This window comes from Felis catus, chromosome C1 (genome assembly GCF_018350175.1).
Source record: "Felis catus isolate Fca126 chromosome C1, F.catus_Fca126_mat1.0, whole genome shotgun sequence".
NCBI classification, from domain to species: Eukaryota; Metazoa; Chordata; class Mammalia; order Carnivora; family Felidae; genus Felis; species Felis catus.
This window is the reverse complement of record NC_058375.1, coordinates 21944013-21963440: the sequence shown is the minus strand read 5'-3', so window position 1 is coordinate 21963440 and position 19428 is coordinate 21944013. Positions and strand designations below refer to the sequence as shown.

At 44.7% G+C, this 19428-nt stretch overlaps 2 protein-coding genes across 5 annotated transcripts in view; both read left to right on the top strand.

The window, feature by feature from the left end:
* Nucleotides 1-6181, top strand: part of MECR (mitochondrial trans-2-enoyl-CoA reductase) — a 37060-nt gene extending 30879 nt beyond the window's left edge. For all 4 annotated transcript variants that reach the window (XM_003989787.6, XM_019836524.3, XM_045035424.1 and 1 more), the window contains one exon: nt 294-6181. In XM_003989787.6, coding sequence (XP_003989836.2) covers nt 294-454 — 161 coding nt within the window. In that variant the 3' untranslated portion in view covers nt 455-6181. The remainder of the gene's footprint in view (nt 1-293) is intronic.
* Nucleotides 6182-7144: 963 nt separating this feature from the next.
* SRSF4 (serine and arginine rich splicing factor 4) overlaps nt 7145-19428 on the top strand; it is a 28442-nt gene continuing 16158 nt past the window's right edge. The window contains exon 1 of the mRNA XM_003989779.5: nt 7145-7484. Coding sequence (XP_003989828.1) covers nt 7378-7484 — 107 coding nt within the window. The 5' untranslated portion in view covers nt 7145-7377. The remainder of the gene's footprint in view (nt 7485-19428) is intronic.

The following is a 19428-nucleotide window of genomic DNA, read 5'->3' as shown; positions in this document are numbered from 1 at the left end:
AAAGTAATCCTGCCCCTCCCGCCATTCAGGACTCCCAGTCACATCCCAGTCAGGTTCTGTGGGTCTGCGCCCTCGTAGCCACCACTCTGCCTGCCCATCAGCTCCTGGGGCCGCTCCCCGTCTCCTCTGTCCTACCCCGCCGGGGACCGGTTTGCCTCCACAGCCTCCCTATCCATGGCCAAGCCTGGGCTCTCGGGCTTTCCTGGAGTTCAGCGCCAGCTCCTGCCACTGGGGGTGGCCCACGGTCTGTCTTGCCGCTGTTCCCACGTCTGACTTCCTCCAACCTCCCACAGCCCAGTTCAAGGAGCTGATCATCACACTGTGCAGTCTCATCAGCCGAGGCCAGCTCACGGCCCCTGCCTGCTCCGAGGTCCCACTGCAGGACTACCAGCGTGCCTTGGAAGCCTCAGTGCAGCCCTTCGTGTCTTCAAAGCAGATTCTGACCATGTGCTAATCGCATAGGAGCGGAGCCAGAGTGAGGTGGGAGGGAAGACGGATCGGTAGGACTGGTTTCGGGCCCCTCGGTCAGGGCCCTCAGCTTTCCCCAGGCTGCCCTCTGACTAGGGGGGTTGTGAAGCCATCCAGGGCCAGCCCCTGGGTATCTAATAAAGTCTGAACTTCCTAAGAACAGACACACACAAAACCAACAGAAGTCATCCCTGTCGAGAAGAACCCTCAGTTGTGCACCTGCCATTCCAGCATTAAGAAGCCCCCTTGCCCATCCTCCAACTTGTCCTCCAGCGATGATTTCCTGACCACCCTGAAAGCAAAGTGAGGGTGGGGAGTGGCAGGTACAAAAGCCAGTAGGATGCAGTCTCCACCCCCAGGCTGTCCCAGAGGAATAGAAAGGAAGGTTTGACTCATTCTGGGTGGTGCGGGGCTCCGTGTGGGACGGGAGGAGGATCAGCTACCTGAGAGGGTGAATGCCAGGCTAAGGAGCCAAGGAGTCGGGGTCTCAGGTGGCTGGACCACCCTCCTGGAATGTCTGTCCTAACTGGGGAAATAGTTGTTACACCAGTGCTTCTCAACCTGAAGTCATTTTACCCCCAAGGACGTTTGACAGTGTCTGGAGACGTTTTCAGTCATAATTGACAGGGTGCGATCGGCATCTAGTGGGTAGAGATCAGTGATGCTGCTCAGATAGCATCTGGTGCACAGAACAGCCTTCCTCAACAGAATGATCCAGCCCAAGATGTCCATAGTGCCACTGTTGAGAAACCCTGAATTAAGCTAACAGTCCCACAATCACTGCCCTGGTGATTCAAGTGCTAAAGAAGATGCATGCGAAGTGCTATGATGGTATAACTGAGGTCTTGTCCTAGGCCTGGAGTCAGGGGAGCCTTCCTTACATGAAAGTGGGTTCTGAAAATGAGTAGCTTTATTCAGAGAAAGAGAAGAGTTTGACATCATGTGACTTTTTGTGTTTCCCTTATGATCCACTCACCCTGATGGAAAAAAACTAGAGACTCGGGAATGTTCCCTGGTCACCGGGCCTACTTTCTCTTAGCTCAAGAGCCTCTTTCAAGGAGTATTTACTAGATACCCAGTGTGTGCCTGAGGCCAGGGATGCCTGTGAGGGGGCGGAGGCGGGGGCTGGCCCTCTGGCTGCTTAGCCTAGTGCAGGGGACCAACCTTCCCAGCATACCAATGAGGCCTCTGACAGAGGTGTCCAGAGGGCCCTGGAGACACGGCAACTCTGCCTGAGGGTTGAAGGAAGGCTTCGTGGAAGAAGTGGCGTCCACCACATATGGTGAAGGCCAAGCAAGAAAACGTGCATCCAGCAGCACATGCGCGAGCCTGCTTCTGCTGCCTGAGGTTGGAGAGTGTGAGGGCTGAGATGGGAGCTGTGGGTACAGGTCAGAGCAGAAAGGTTCGAGAATTCAGGACTTACCCTTCAGAACTGGCGAGGCACAGAGGGGTTTTCAGCAGCAGGGTGATATGGGGAAACTGGCTCAGAAGACCAGAGGGCACCCAGGCTTATCACAGACACGTACGTAGGCCCCTGACCTAATGCTCTTGCCTTTGGGAGCATCTTGTGTGTCCTCTGGAGAAAAGGACTTGGCTTCAGCCCAGAGCTGGGGAAGGTCTGCACGTGTCCTCTTGATAAGAGTTGCTACCTTGTGCACGTAGGCTCAGGATCAGCCCCAGCTTGCCCAAGTCCCTCCCGTCCCGTGTCTTCTGTCCTTGAAAAAAACGCCTGAGAGGGTGGAGGAGGCTGCCCAAAGGCTACAGCAATGAACGGTTAGAATTAGGTTCTTCAGGAGGAGTCCACAGTGTTGGGTTAGGGGAATGATGAGCCTGCAGCCATGGAGAGGGGGCAGCCCCTGGTACAGACTCAGAGGAGATAGACACGATGGAGGAAGGTTCCTAACACTATGGTTAGAGACCCTGTGGAGGGCCGTGCAAAACATCCTAAGAACAGTATCTCTAGGGGTCTGGAGGTGACATTTGGTTGTGCTTTATTGTCTTTATTTTTATTTTTTTAAATGTTTCTTTTTGAGAGAAAGAAAGAGCATAAGCAGGGGAAAGGCAGAGAGAGAGACACACACAGAATCTGAAGCAGGCCCCAGGCTCTAAGCTGTCAGCACAGAGCCTGACGCGGGGCTCAGACTCACGAACTGCAAAATCATGACCTGAGCCGAAGTCAGACACTTAACCGACTGAGCCACCCAGCTTCTCAGAGAAGGGAGACATGCCTTCTAGACTAAGGGACCAGATTAAGCAAAATATATTATGGAGGCAGGGCATTTATGTTAGAATCTTGTCATTTCCCCCCAAATACCCATTCTCTTCCTAAGAACACATGATTTTTACATAGGCACATGGTAGCCTGGAATAAATAGTTTTCCTGCCTTCCTTGCAGCAGACAAGATCCATCCCTTGTGATGCAGGCAGAAGTGGTAGGTGTTGATTTCTTAAGAACCTCTTTAACATATAGCCAGCATCCAGCCTGTACCTGTTTCTTCCCCTTCCATCTTCCTCCTGGCTGGCACACAGACCTGATTCCTGGAATTTGTACAGCCATCTTTGATCATGTTAAGAATGGGTGAGTGACAAGATCCAAGAAGCCTGGGTTCCTGGCACCCAGAAGCCCCAGCTGCCCACCTCAGGATTTGTTTTACATGAGAAACAAGCCTCTGTGTTATTTAATTTTGTAGAATTTGGGCTGTCTCTGAAGCTAACCATAAGTGATACATATTCTATGATTCAATTTATATTGGAATCAATCAAGCTGAAGCTGGAAAACTGAATTGCGGCTGTCTGTGATTCCCCGCTAAGGAATTTGAACTTTAGCCTGTGGGCAATAGGGAACAAAAGATTTCTGAGCCAGAAGATGAGAACTGTGCTTTGGGAAAACAATTCCTCTGGCAGCAGTTTGGGGGACAGTTGGGAGAAGGGAGGCACTAAACGAAGAGATAAAGTCAGAAATTCCCAGGCTTCTGAATTTCAGACAAGTAAAATCCGCAGAAATTTCAAAGGCCGGCGTGAGGATTACCAACATCTAGGAGGCCAGCAGAGAAAGGAGACCGTGACAAGACCGTGGCAAAAGAGGGTCTGACTTCAACTGGATCATCTCTTCCATATTCCACAAGTATAGGCGGCTGTTTTTCATTTTCATGCTGTGGAGTTGGGACAGCTCTGTTGGCCCACTAAATAAACAAAATCCTTTCTAAATGGCTGGGGGAGGAACCTTTGGCCCCAGGAGACTGAAAGAAGACGAACAGGCATTACCTCCTAAACCAAAAAGCTTGGGCACACCTGACGCCCTGAGGCTTCATGACTGTGGTGCTCCCTGTTTGTTGTTTTCTGGGAGCATCCACCCTGCCACCACCTACAGCCACTGACATAATATTGACTGCTTTGTGCCTTGGGAGATGAGATAGATAAGCCTGCTTTCCTCAGGGAAAGACGTGAGGCCCAGAAGAAAAAGGTTCTTGCATTCATCTGAGTGTCGCAGGCACGCATGTCCTTGCCCCTGAAAGCTCCTGGCTGCATCTGCCAGCCTCATGCTTCTTGGTAGGCACCATGCCCTGGGTAAGACACTGGGCCCATCCAAAGCAGCTGGAAATGGTAGAGAAGAGAGACTTAGGCCTGGCACAATATCTGCCTGCATTTGCAGGCAGGAAAATCCAGGAACATGGCAGAGGTAAGGAGATGTTCGCACTCCCTGAAAGAAAAGAAAGCTTTCCCTGTGCCCTTAACCCTTTGCAGTGTATAAACCCTTTCACCCACATCTCCATTTGATTTTTGCAACTTCCCTCTATCATTGAGATTTTAGTATCATAACTTTACAGAAGAGGAAGACGCCAGGCGAGGTGAAGTGAATTGCTCGAAGTCATACAGCAGGCAGCAGATCTGACACTAGGAGCCAGGTCCCCTGATCCTGTCTGGTCCCTCTACCAGTCCTGATTTTTTTGACTCCAGTGATCATTAACATGTCAATCAGAAGAGAGTTCAAATTTCCCTGAGTCTGTATCTCACGGAGAGGCAGGAAAAAAGGGGAATCAGGAGGCTGTTAAAGTAGTTCAGGTAAGAGATCATTCATTTGTTCATTTAGTAACTATTTTGAATGCCCATATGTGAAAAGCACTGTCATGGGTGCTAGGGATACAGTAGGAGAGAGACAAAGAACTTGGCCCTGGATACCAGGGAGCTTACATCCTAGTGGAGAAAGCCCATGAACAAGTGAATAAACAAGGTAATTGCAGAGTCTGGTAGGTGCTGTGAAAAAATCAAATAAAATACAGTGGTATCCTAGTGATGGGATACTTGAGATAAGGTGGGCTGGGAAGGTCTGAGACCTGAATAAGGAGTCAACCATATTGCAGACAGAAGTAACAGCCCAGGTAAAAACCCTGATGTGTGAACAGTGTGACAGGGCCTGAACTAGCCAGTGGGAGTGAAGTAGATGCATCTGGCAACATTTAGAAGGAAGAATCAACAGGATAGACTAGGTGTGGTGGTTGCAGGTTGAACTTTATTTAGCACTTTGCTGGATGGAGGGTGTCACTGCCTGAGTTAGGGAACTCTGGAGGAGGAAGAGGGTTTAGAGCCTGGCATTTCCCCTCTGCCAGGGCTGTCTTTCCCATCTGTATTAACAGGCTGATCAGACTATAAGACCACCAAGGTTAGTACCAGTTCTTAAGAATATTATGATCCTTACACAACTAGATTCCAAATGGATCAAAGATTGCAATATAAGTCCTGAAAATAGCATAATAAACCATGAGAGGTTGTTTTTGGTTTTGTTTTAAACCTGAGTGAGAAAAACCACCACACAAAATCCAGAATCAAAGAAAAATAAAGGATGGATAAATTGCCTCCATAAATATCTTCTGTTTCTGCATAGCAGAAGACACTCTGGGCAAAGTCAAAAGTCAAACTCAGAAAAAATATTTCCAATTCATCTAACAAAGAGCTGATTTCCCTAATATATAGTGAGCTCTTATGAATCCATAAATAAAAAGGGGGAGAAATGTAAGCAGACACAGAAAGGAAAGTCTAAGTGTCTCTTAAAGATATGAAATGTGGGGCGCCTGGGTGGCGCAGTCGGTTAAGCGTCCGACTTCAGCCAGGTCACGATCTCGCGGTCCGAGAGTTCGAGCCCCGCGTCAGGCTCTGGGCTGATGGCTCAGAGCCTGGAGCCTGTTTCCGATTCTGTGTCTCCCTCTCTCTCTCTGCCCCTCCCCCGTTCATGCTCTGTCTCTCTCTGTCCCAAAAATAAATAAACGTTGAAAAAAAAAATTAAAAAAAAAAGATATGAAATGAGGCTCACTCCACTCAAGATAACTGCAAATTACACTACCCCGACATAGTGTTTTTCAGCTATCAGATTGACAAAGATCATAAAATTTGATAACATGGTGTTGATGAGATGGAGAAACAGGTACTTATGGAAGAGAATTGAGCAATATCTATCAAAACTACACTTGCCCACACCCTTTGACCCAACTGTCATACTTCTAGGAATACATCCTACCTATGTGTATATACAAAGTTACTCATTACGGCAGGTGTAAATAACAAATGGTTTGAACCTATCTCAAAATCCTTCATTGCTGCACCTATTCAGTCAATTACTGTGTATAATGGTATTTTATAAGCCATAAAAACGGTCCCGAGGAAGCTCCTTTTGTACTGATGGAATGATTTTCAAAATATAGTTAAGTGCAAAACTGTACATATAGTACACTATATTGCTTTATTTGTGTGAAGTACCTCCCAAAGAACGTTTAGGAAACTGATTACATTGTTTGCTTCGGGGGTGGGAAACTAGGCGGCCAGAGGACGGAGATGGTAAGACTTTTCGCCGTATTACTTGAACCAGTTAATGAATTATCCTTTCAAAATACAATTTTACAAATAAATAAAAACAGCAAACAAAACTTCTTTGTGGTTCTAGGGAAATTGGGTTCGTGAGAAGGGAACCAATATTTATTGGTTCCTACCACGTTCCAGATACTGTCCCAAACAGTACACTCTTCCCTATATACTGCCGGATTTAGTTACCCAGGTCGTCCAATTGAAATGGGATAAATTAATTTTACAATAGAAAATAAATTGGCCAAGTAACTTAGTCAGTGTCAAGCCTAATTTAGCTCCAAAACTCCAGCCTTCTCCGCTTTCCACACTGCTCTTTAAATTGTCCTATTTTTAAAAAAATAATAGTGGTATTATTTATTGGGCACTTGCGATGTGCTGGGAACAGTACGAAGTGCTTGACGTATTCTCATGTGTAACTCTCTAGTCAACTCTGGAAGGTTGGAATTGCTATTCCCTTTGCAGGGAGAAGACCAACGAGACTCAGAGAAGTGGCGCGTAACCGGCCCAAGGTCACGGATACAAAGACGGTTAGAAGCCGGACTTAACTCCAAAGCTCCTGCTCAGAAGTCGAAACCACTCCCGGTTCAAAGGACAAAAGCAGGAACGCTTGCAGGGCGGGAGGAGCCTCAGGCACTTCCGGGGGAGAAGCGAAGCCACCCGGCTGCGGAAGGCGGCGCAGGCTCAGCCACAGCGAGCTCGCGAGAGGACGTGCCGGGAGGCGGGCACCGTCCGCCCCGCCTGCGCCGCCTGTCGATCATCTGGCCCTGCCTCACGCTGGAGCGCCCATGGGCAAGCCCCGCCCCCACTCCTGGCCGGGCGGGAAGCGAACGCGTGCTCCCTCCCGTTACCCTCCGCCTGCGGGGAGGGCGGGGAAGGCGGGAGGCGCGCGCTCGCGTGCTGCGTGCTCGCGTACGTCGCTAGGGTTCGGCTGCGTCCGTCCCGCCGCTCGCCCGTTGCCGCCGCCGCCGCCGTCGCCGTCGCCGCGCTCTCGCTTCGCCGGCCGCCGCCTAAGGGGGGCTGGGGCCGGGCCAAGCTGCCGCCACTGTTGCCGGAATGCCGCGGGTGTACATCGGCCGCCTGAGCTACCAGGCCCGGGAGCGCGATGTGGAGCGCTTCTTTAAGGGCTACGGGAAGATCCTGGAGGTGGATCTGAAGAACGGGTGAGGAGGGCAGAAGAGGGATCGGCCGGGTGGGCACGGGGCCCCGGCGGTGGCGGGGAGGCGGCGGGGACGGGAGAGCGACGCCTGCCCGGCGCGGAGCTACTACCGGCCTGCTCCGGCTCCGCCATAGTCGCGGCGCCTCGGGGGCGCGGGTAGGCCCTGGTTCCCACTGCGCCTGCGCGGGTGGGGGTGGTGGAGGGATAATGGGAATGATGGTGAGGATCTGAGTGGGACGGGGAGAAGGAAAACCCGAGTGGGACTGGGACTCCAGGAGGGAGGGTACGGCTCCAAGGCCCCGAGGAGGCCTGGGTTTTTCCTTCCCGGGCCCCGCCAGCGGGGCCTGGTTCGTCTCCGTTTAGAGACCGACCTTTCCCGCTCTCAGAGCTGCTGGAAATAAACAAACAGGATTTCCTGCTCCCTTTTCACCTCTTGCCCAGTGTAGTGGATCAGACGGTCACCACGCATCTTTCCCGGGGACAGGAGCTCTGGAGGGAGGCCCCTTTTTTGACTTGCATGTGTCACACTTTTTTGGGCGGGAGACTCGGGTTTGAGTGAGTAGTCTAGTGACAGTTTCGAAAGTATCGTCTTGCCTTACTGAAAGCCTTGGCGATCTCTCTACAAGAGTAAATTAAAGTCGTAATTCGTTATCTTTAAAACTCCGTACAGAGTTTCCATGGTGTGGTTTCCGTTCCACAACTTGCCAAAAAAAAAAAAAAAAATACTTTGTCGTTGTAGAATTTGATAGAGAATCGTGGCCACCCTGGCTAGTATCTGCGTCAACTAGTTAATGAGACAGATTCACAGCTCGAAATTGCTAACTGACTGCCTCCCCGGGTATGGTCTGTTCTTTTCCCGTTCTACTTCTGCAAAGCAGGGCCAGCAGGGGCTACACGTTTCAGGGAAAACAGATGAGTCCTGCTTGGAGAAGATGTTGAAAGAGGAAAACTATGAGAACCAGGGAACGTTAGGTAGGACTTGAAAGCCATGGATATAAAAATTAAAAGGAGTAGGGGGAGCATTTTAGGGCTAAACCTTGAGTTTTGAAGGAACTTTTGGCTTGTTAAAAAATAAAAGACCTTTGCAACAGGTCTGGTATGGCTACAGGTTACTCCCCGTTGTAATACTAGCAGCTCACACTTAAGTTATGAAAAATACCTAAGTATGAGTTGCGCATTTGAGACAAATTGGTAGCTTCCATATACTCATGTTGTTGATTAGGTTTTAAAAGTAATTTCAGAATGATGCTTTGGAAGAATCATCATCTTACTAAAGAGAATGTCCTGGATGAAAGTGTTTATTATGGGGTCGCCTGGCTGACTCAGCCCCTGGAGTATACGACTGTAAAAGGCTTAGGAAATTACTCATTCGGGACCTAGAGAAATTTGTTTCTTAAGAAATTTACTAAGTAAAGTGAGTTTTTGTTGTTACTATGATACATATATGAAAGATCAAGTTAAAATGCCCAGTTTTCTTCAGAGACCAACTAAGTTGACAGAGTAACCAAATTTTGTGGGGAAAGCATGGTTTTTGAAGCCAGACAGACTTGGGTCAAATCCTAGCTTCACCACTTAACTATCTGTGGGCAGGTTACTTCCATGACTCTAAATTTTCCCATCCACACAGAAAAGGAACATTAGAGATAATTGTAATGCGTTTGGCTTGTAGCTGTAAACGGTAACTAATCAAATGGATTTGACTGTGAGCATTTGGAGACAGGTTAAGTGTTTGATAATGTGAAGCGCATTTGGTGAGATCTGTTTTCTAAAGTCACTCAAGTGATAGCAGGAAATTATGTTGATGTTAATGGTAAAGTGGTTAATGGAACAAATCCGTTGATAACCCACCAACAAGATACCTGCTGCTGTGCTAAATGGATTGGAGAGAAAGCAGAAAAACGCCTCTGCTCCCAAGTAAACTGTTGATGGTTATGGCATGTACACTTTGAGTTAAGAAATGCTTGCTCTCCCTTTAAACTCAAGTAAAACTTGCGATGGTGTGTTTGAAGAGATTTGTTTGAAATAGTCTTTGAAGAATGAATTGAGTGGGGCTTCAAATAAAGTGGGAATAATGTATGTCATAACCAGTGGTGAGGAGGTTGTCCTATTAGGAACACTTGAGAAATAATGAGTAACCAAGCTTGGATTGAGTCTCATGAAGGATCTAGAAATTTTAACGACATAAACCAGAAACATCAACCACAAAATTTTACACTGAGCATCCAAAATCCTGGATAGGAATTGAACGGCTCTGGAGGGAGTGATTGAGCAATCTGTGAAATGGTAAGATACAAGAAAGGACAGATCCTTGCAGAACTCTAAATACCTGGATCTCCTTTGGGGAACTGTTCCCTTTTTACGGTTCTGCTAAACCATGATCTGTGTGAAACCTGTGATGGAAAGTGAAGGTTGAGGAACGGGAAATCATTTCAGGGATTCAAAGGCAGGTATGACAAACGGGCTCACCTGGAAGCATTCGGGGACTCCCTTCAGAGGAAAGCGACTGCTGAGCAAAGGACCAATGGTGTGGATGTATTTCAAGCAAGAACTGACTGGACTAGATTGCAAAAGCACACAGGAGTCTAAAAGGAGCAAAAAGAAAGATGGCATAATTTAGCAACATGCGTAAGCCTATGGTTCTGGACGCTAAGGTAGCAGGTCTCCCTGAGTAGCAGTTTTTAACATACATGGATTGTAATTATTAGTAATTGAAATGCTAAAGCAGATTTTGGCAGGATAGGCTTTTGATAAATTGCTGAGGAGTTCAAATTTGTAGAGGTGAGATATATCAATAGACAGGTAAGTTCAGAATTAAACAGGCATAAAGTACTGGCATATGAGGAACCAGATGAGCTCTCCAAAGGAAACTCAGTGACCAGGAGAGGATTTTATGGATCCTCATGGAATTTTAAGAAGTATGTATGCAAGGGGTGCCTGGGTGGTTCAGTCGGTTGAGCGTCCGACTTCAGCTCAGGTCATGATCTCACCATTAGTGAGTTTGAGCCCCGAGTTGGGCTGGCTCTGTGCTGACAGCTCAGAGCCCGGAGCCTGTTTCCGATTCCGTGTCTCCCTCTCTGCCCCTCCCCTGCTCATGCTCGCTCGCTCGCTCTCTCTCTGTCATTCTCTCTCTCAAAAATTGAAAAAAACATTTTAAAAAAAGGTATATATACAATAGTTCATGGCCCACCTTTTTATTATTCCAGGCAACTGTAATCTAGATTGCCTTTATTTTAGAGAACTCCTAGAAAAGTGGTTCAGTTTGCCAACCACAAACGTGATGTAGATCTCCAGGACCATGTAGACCACTCCAGATCCCCTAGGGGTCTCCTCCATTCGTACCTGCCACACCAACTCCAGCAAGAGCCACTGTGGGACCAAGGGTCAAGAAAGCAACAATGTTAGCACTACCTGTCTGTAGCCTTCCACCTCTGGCAACTTTTTGCTGCCTCTGATTATTTGTGAATTCTGTGGGCTTTCTTTTTTATTAATCGCTTCATGTAAAGTGTAGAAGATTTTTTAATACAGTCGTTTCTCTTGCTACAGTATCTTGTGGTTTCAGTCATAGATTTTTAGATCTTAATTTTTCCATATCTTAGTTAATAAATTTAACTTGTCACACCCTAAGATTATTTTACTTGCCTAATAACTGGACAGGTAAACCTCCATATCATTGAGGGTTTTCATTTTGTTTGTTTTATTTTTAGGTGGCTAAAGGAATGAATTAAAACCCTCCAGAAAAACTTGGCTATAATAAATTTCACACCTATGCTTCATATTACGGTGAAATTGTGAATAGCCGGAATTTTTAAGGGGTGTCTTGGTCCGTTTAATAGAAATTTCACAGTATATTAAATATTACCAGGAAGTTTTTGTTTTCTTCCTCCTTGAAAATTCCTTTAAGTAGAAGGTACCTTGCTTAATTTTGTAATATGTTAAGACTCTTTCAGTGAGTCAAATCCTTGTGTTTGTCCCTGATCACTGTAGAGCATTGTTAGATTTTAGATATGGAAATGAATCCCTGCCAACCCCAGAATGTACGCAGGGATTTTCTCCCAGCCCTTGATGGGAGCTCGTTTTGTTTGGTTTCTTGTCTTTTCTTTTAAAAGGGCAATAGCAGAAATATATTAGGTTAATGTTCCAGGTATGGTTTCTGGTTAATTGAATTTTGGGAGATTATCTTCACGTGCCATCAAATAGCAGATAAATGCTTTATCATTTTTGTGATAACAGTACAACTTGTAGGTGCCGGGAGTGACAAAGAAAAAGCAGGCACTCTCCCTTTAAGGACCCACCACCTTTTTGTCCTCAGGCAGTTCTGCCCTCAAAAATGATGGCACATTTGAGGGGCACCTGGGTGGCGCAGTCGGTTAAGTGGCTGACTCTTGATTTCCACTCAGGTCACAATCTCATGGTTCACGGATCTGACAGTGTGGAGCCTGCTTGGGATTCTCTCTCTCCCTCTCTTTCTGACCTTCCCCCGCTTGTTCTCTCTCTCTCTCTCTCTCTCTCTCTCTCAAAATAAATAACATTAAAAAAAAATTTTAATAAACAGTGGCACATTTGAGACAACCTCTATCAGGTTAAGATAATTATCTTGTTTCATTTGTACCAAAAGTTTCTTATTACTTATAAATGAGTGTTGGATTTTGTCAGATTCTGCATCTAAGATAATTGTTTTATGTTTTCCTTTTAACCTGTTAATAATGGTATATTACATTTCCAGAATTTTTTGATGCTGAACCATCCTGGAATTCTTGAGATAAACGCGACTGATTATGATGTATAATTTTTTTATGATAGTAATTTAATCAATCTTTTATTCAGGATTTTTGCATCCATTTTAAATAATTCTATGGGTGACATACCCTAAAAGCAATGGTTAAAGTGTAAATAACAATAATAATGGCACATTTGAACTCTTATGGTCCAAGGCTTTGAACCTTTCTGTTAAGAAAAATAAGGCATTTGGGATGCCTGGGTGGCTCAGTTGGTTAAGCGTCTGGCTCTTGATTCCAGTTCAGGTCATGCATGATTTCACGGTTCGTGGGATCAAGCCCTGCATTGGGCCCTGTGCTGACATCACAGAGCCTGCTTTGGATTCTCTCTCTCTCTCTCTCTCTCTTTCTCTCTCTCTTTCTCTCTCTCTCTCTTTCTCTCTCTCTCTCTCTTTCTCTCTCTCTTTCTCTCTCTCTTTCTCTCTCTCTCTCTCTCTCTCTCTCTCTCTCTCTTTCTCTCTCTCTCTTTCTCTCTCTCTCTCTTTCTCTCTCTCTCTCTCTCTCTCTCTCCCCCCCCAAGAAAAAAAGAAAGAAAGAAAAGTAAGGCATTTGGTTCTAAATTTTATGACTAAGAAGAGATTAAAACAGTTTTGTTTAAAGGAGCGCTTGAAAACTTTGTTTATACTTAGTTAAAATTAAAGACCCATTCTTAATTCTTAAAACATTTCAAAATAGCATGTATTTATTTCTGATTATAAAATGTTTACGTATTTATTGTAATTTTTTTTAAATACAGAGGACAAAAATAATCATCCAAAGATGACACTGTCTCCATTTTGAGACTTTGCCTTTTCTGACCCACACATGCATTTGTTTTGCTTCCCCATCTTTGTTACAAAGTCGGGGTCATGCTATACATCCTATTTTGTAACCTTTCTGTTTCTACTTAATAGCCTGATCCTTTACCTTTGTCATTAAGTGTTCTCCTACAACTGCATTCTTAAGGGGTTCATAGTGTTCCCACATAAATGTTATTTAACGTACATAATTAAAACCATGTTGCAAGACATTTAGGTTGTCTTCAGTTTTTTGCTAATTTTATGCGTTATAGCACTGTGCTGAATATCCTTTATATAAATCTTGGGGTAGATTCCTGAGTGGACTTTGGGAGTCTGAGTGTTTACACATCTTTAAGATTTTTGCTACCTACTGGGTTCCATTACTCTCTAGACAAAGAGTATTTTCACCTGCTGTGTTTAGGAGTTCCTGTTTTTTCTGATTTCTCAGCTACCCTTCATTATAAATTTTTTAGTATTATGATTTTTTAATTAGAATGTTTAAAATTGTATATGAGGAAGTTATCTTGCAGCCTTTAAGCCTCATCCATTTAGCCTACCAAGCATAACAGATTCGAGAACTTTTTAAAAAAATTTTTTTGACTGGTTAGAAATTAAATACAAAATCCTTTTAACATAAGGTCATATGTGCACTTTTATGTTCCACTTTTTCTGCCTAATTTATCTCATGTTATTTTTTCTGTTACATAAAAATCTTACATCATTTTAATGGCTGCAGAAAATTCATTGTATGGCTGAATCATGATTTACCCAACCATTCCTCTTAGGTCATCTCTAAATTCTGGCTGTTAAAAATAACGCTGTGATGGGTATCATGTGCATAAAACCTTGTATTTTTATCGTTCCTTGGGACAGATTCTATGAGATAAAATTCATGTGTCACAACAGGAAAGAATGTTTTCAGGGCTCTCAATGCATATGATGCCAAATAACTTTCAGAAGAGCTGTGTACCAGTTACCCTAGAACCAGCGGTGTATGGCGCCTGTCACGGCAGCCTCACCAGCATTGGGCACACGTGTTGTGTAAAATCCTTGCGAATTTAACAGGTACGAGTGGTCTCGTGTCTTAACCAAGAACTTTTTTCCTTAAGCCAGAAATCATGAGAAATGGGACTATGGATTAAGCAGCGTTCTTTATTAGTAGTTATAACCATTGCAAATGTGACCACGTTGTTTTTATACTGAGGTCTCTTGTGGAAGTCTGCCTACGTCCAGAACTTAAGTATGCTATCTTTTATTTCTCCTAAGACTTGGGTAATTTTTTAATTTCTATCATTTTGAAAAATCAGTGCCAAAGGATAATACCATACTGCAATATTGACCAAATGCTGCTAGCCTCATTCCTCTGGCTTGAGACTTCCACTCTATGGTCCTGGTTTCCCAGTCAGTTTGTGATAAGAATAAACATTACTTTTATTATTTGGTCAAGTCATTTTAAGCCCCTGTTCCTCACTTTAATGCCTTGGTCCTCCCTTCCTCATTGAGGTATCATAGGAATAAAAGGGCCATGTGAAGTATTTGTCCCTTTTTTAAAAATAAGCATAGGAGGGACGCCTGGGTGGCTCAGTCAGTTAAGCGTCCGACTTTGGCTAAGGTCACGATCTCACAGTTCACCCGAGTTCAAGCCCCGCGATGGGCTTTGTGCCGACAGCTCAGAGCCTAGAGCCTGTTTCAGATTCTGTGTCTCCCTCTCTCTCTGCCCTTCCCCCCACTCGCGCTCTGTCTCCATCTCTCTCTCTCTCTCTCTCTCTCTCTCTCTCTCTCTCTCTCAAAAATAAATAAACATTTGGGGCACCTGTGTGGCTCAGTCGATTGAGCATCTGGCTTTGGCTCAGGTCATGATCTCGCAGTTTGTAGGTTCGTTCGAGCCCTGCATCAGTCTCTGTGCTGACAGCTCAGAGCCTGGAGCCTGCTTCGGATTCTTTGTCTCCCTCTCTCTCTTCCCCTCCCCTGTTCGCTCTCTGTCTCTCAAAAATAAATGTTAAGGGGCGCCTGGGTGGCGCAGTCGGTTAAGCGTCCGACTTCAGCCAGGTCACGATCTCGCGGTCTGTGAGTTCGAGCCCCGTGTCAGGCTCTGGGCTGATGGCTCAGAGCCTGGAGCCTGTTTCCGATTCTGTGTCTCCCTCTCTCTCTGCCCCTCCCCCGTTCATGCTCTGTCTCTCTCTGTCCCAAAAATAAATAAAAACGTTGAAAAAAAAATTAAAAAAAAATAAAAAATAGATGTTAAAAATGTTTTTTAATAAAAAATAAATGTTTAAAAATAATAATAAAATTTAAAATAATAAGCATAGGATGTAGACTAGATAAAACGTGTTTTGGGTTCCCAATATTTCTAGATGTTTCCAAGTAACTTAAACAAAATTGTACTTTGAGCTTCTCTAAGAAACGTGCTCCTGGTATCTGAGAGGATACTATTGGAGGTGGTATTTATAAATTTGTAAGCTAACAGTAAAATTTCAAAACTTTAAAAAACAGCAGCAGCATGCGCTTGTGTGATTTATTTTTCAACCGCATATATCAAAGCACCTTACAAACAAGTGTTGTCTCTAGTTTGTATTGATGGGGAAACGGAGGTATGGGGCAACTAAGTGACTGGCTCAAGGTTACAGAATGAGTTATTGACAACTGTGGAAACTGAAGCTCTTTCTTATTCCCATGCCAGATACAGCACGAGCAGTGTCAGCCAAAGCTTCTCGTGCTGTTTCCTTCCAGATGGTTCAATCCTATTGTTCTGGCACTTGCTTGCGTTCAAGGTTGAGAAGGTGGTTTAGGTTCCACAGCCTGTTCAGTCTTTAGTCTTTCATCAGAGTCTTCAACAAGCTAAAAAGTTACTGCCAAAAATGAGACAGGTAGTACTGTTTTTTGACATTGGCCCTGGACAGAAACTGCTAGTGATAGGCTGCTCTTTGAAGAGCTGTAAGGTGATGTCAGCTTTGTCATGGCTGACTGGGGTAGGATTTGTGCAAGGAGACGCAGTTAAATGATCTCTGTCACAGTATCGTTAGGGCTGTCTGATCTTGGAGGCACCTGAAGGCGAAGGATCGGGCTGTGCTCTGGATTTGTATGCCCATATTTTGAGGAAATGCCCTACATGACCCTTCCTGCGTGTTGAGATCAAAGTTTGGAGGTCTCGGGAACCACAAACGATACCTGAAGAAGCACCCAAACGACACTTGTTATCCCTCCATCAAGTCCCCCAGCCACGTCTGTAGGCCTGGATGCCAGAATGGGGGGGAGGGGGGCATTTGTAAACAGACCTCACAAACCCAGACGAAGCCAGGAGACCAAAGGAGGGAGGTGTGAATCCGGCCTTCAGGAATGGGAGAGGTAACCAGGAAGCTCGGGCACAAGAGTCAGGAACCACAGAGCAGAAGCACTGACTTTGAGAAAAGTTATTTCATGTGGATGAAAAGAAGTTGTTGATCCATTAATGTTAAAAGAACTTGAGAATTTTGTTAAAATACTAAATGAATTAAATGCCTGATTTCGAGGAAAGGGCATCCCTGAAAAATAGCATAGGAAGTGGCATCTTTAACCAAAAAGGAAAAGAAACTGGCTGCAACCCAGGGACTGTGGAGTGGTTATGAGGGATGTGGGGACAGCCAAGATGGCCCCGGAGGTATAACCTCTAAGAGGCTTTAACACCTGTTACCCACTCATAGTGCCATTTAGAGGTAAGTATGAACTGGGTTTTTTTGTAGCTTTTGTGTGGAATCAAGTAGCACTGTCTGCTGGTTGTAAATCTCTGTTTCATTTAGGAATGAGTAACATACAGTAATCTTTTAAGTCCCAAGAGTTTTTTTCTAAATTGGTAATACGACGTTCATCTCTTGAAGGTTTGGGGGTTTTTGGGGGGTTTTTTTGTTGTTGTTTTTTTTATGTTTTTTTAATCTGTGATTGTCTTCATGAACGTCAGTGTGTCACCAGGGAATATTTGACCCCTTTTCTTGTGGGATCTTTTCATTTCATTTACTCTTAGTAGTGAGTGTCAGAAAATTGAAAAGGACACGGGTGTGATTGCCCCGTCCCCTTTGAAGAAAGTAGCCATGTTGAGTTAAATACATTTTGTTATGACAAGGGTTATGGTTGTAATAGTTTGACCCACAAACTGTTCACAAGTGTGTTACTTTCTAGGAGTACTCTCGTTTTATAGGGTAGAAATACAGTGGTGGCCTCATAAAAGTGAAATCGCTTAACAACCTTTGATTCATTTTGAAACAGGTTTTGGATAGTTGAAAGGAATTGGCTTTCGAAAGGCCCATAGAGTAGTTACGAAGTAAGACTAAACTTGAACTTGATACAGATTCCTCTCTACCTTCTCTTCTGGAGGAATTTTGTTTTATGCTTGGTATTTAGGATATTGAATGTTCCTATTATGTTTTCTTCACCCCAATACATAAATATTTCTTTAGAGATGGCCTGGCCATAATGATGTTACCTTTCTCTGTTTTCCTAAACTTTGATAGACTATAAAATTTGGTAATTTTGCTAGGTGTTGTTCCACTAGTAACTTAGATTATAAATGTTCACAACTTACTGCTATCAATACCTGTCAGATGCAGAAATGCTATTTCTTACCGTTTAATATTTGCCATAAGATGCTGATATTCATGTGGGCATTTGTCAAACTGTGTCTGCTCTTTGGACCGCATCTTTCCGTTGGTGTATGGGAGGCAGTAACACATGTTATGGATGTTGACTTTAGGGTAGGAAAGACTCCAGGTGTTGGGTAGCCTCGGCAAGGTACTTTCCTGCGTGGAGTCTTAGTGTCCTCTGTGAGCTGACAGTAAACCTTAGAGTTGTGAAAATTATTACAAAGGAATTTGAAGAAGGAAAATTCTGGTGGGCTGCAGTAGTCCTGTTAATAGTAGTTTGGAGTTAAAAGTAAATCCAATCTTAGCTGCCTGTCATCTGCGAAGTACTTTCCTGGTCGCTGCTATAATCCTGATGTAGTTGGAAGTCTGTAAACCATGCAGTATTCTTTGATTTCTGGTCCATTTTTTTCCATACCATTCATGCTTATATTTATATTTTTTGGTCCCAGTCACCATTTCTTACGAAACTAATTAAATGCATCCTTCTTAAATACATAATCTTGTCAGTATCCATTCACATCTACCACCTCTGGGCCTGACCCTCTGTCATCTCTATGCTGGTCTAATTTTTGCCGAGCCTTAAAACCAAAGACAGATTCCAGGGGTTGTTGTGGGACCTCCAGAATGGGGATTGCACAGAATAATCTTATTTTTCCTCTATTCTTCTAGTCTGTTATGTTCTGAACCCACACATGTTTTCCGAAGGACCAGATGGCTGACACTGGCTAATGGGAACCAAAAGACAAGAGTGAAAGTAACCCGGTTGTCACATACCCCAAGTTTAGAGGTGCCTCACCCTGCCCCAAGATCAATTTCTCTTTTCTCTGGAGACTTTACCCCACTTACCAAAAAACTTGAATACAGCCTGGCTTATCTGAGGTTAGATTATCAAGTCAGGCAGCAGCATTTGTTAAATGAAAAGGGTTTACTCAGGACTGGGGGAGAGAAGAAGCATTTGCTTTTACAAAGGCAGGGTAACCTTGTAGTTAAGAGCTTGAGTCTGGAGTCAGATGGATCTGGGTTCCGATCCAGCCACACCGTTGATGAGCTCCTTGACAATGAACAGTAGCTTAGCCTCTCCAAGCCTCAGTCTTCTCAGGTGTAAAATGGGAATAATTATAATGATCATAGTACATTCTTCACAGATGAAGAATGAATAGAATATAAGAGATGAATTATTTACCCTGTGCCAAGTACTACACTAAATATTAGTCTTTGTCATTAAAGAGCACGGAATCAAATGAGAGGATCAGCACAAAGAAAAAAGAACAAGTCCTTGAAAGGCCATGGAAACAGCATGTAAAACATAGAATAGAGCCAAAGAAGGTGCTCAGATGATTAGTCAGGCAAGGGTGTGAGACCTGAGTCTGTGGAAGATCGGTTTGCTTCCCCTTGTGTAATCGAGGCATTCAGGTTTGGAGACCGGTCTAAACAAAGATATTTAGGAGTCATGGTAGGCCTCTGAGCAAAGGGATGCTGTAGAAGCTGGCTTTCCCTGCTACACCGAGAGACAGGTTGACTAAGAATAGCCACATTCATGTGGAATTAAGTAAGCTGATGAGACATGAAGAAGATGGCCTCAGGGGCCCAGCAGATGAGAAACCTGTAGAACTAGGCAGCAGACTGAATGGGCAACCGGAGAGGAATGGTTAGAGGTGATTATGAGTCCCGGGAGTGAATTAGATGGTCAGGGGCTCCAGCAGAGAGAAGTCATGAGGTAGGTTTTCTTCTTTGAAGGTGGGGAAAGACCAAGTGCAGACTGAGCTGTGGCCAGCGTTTGC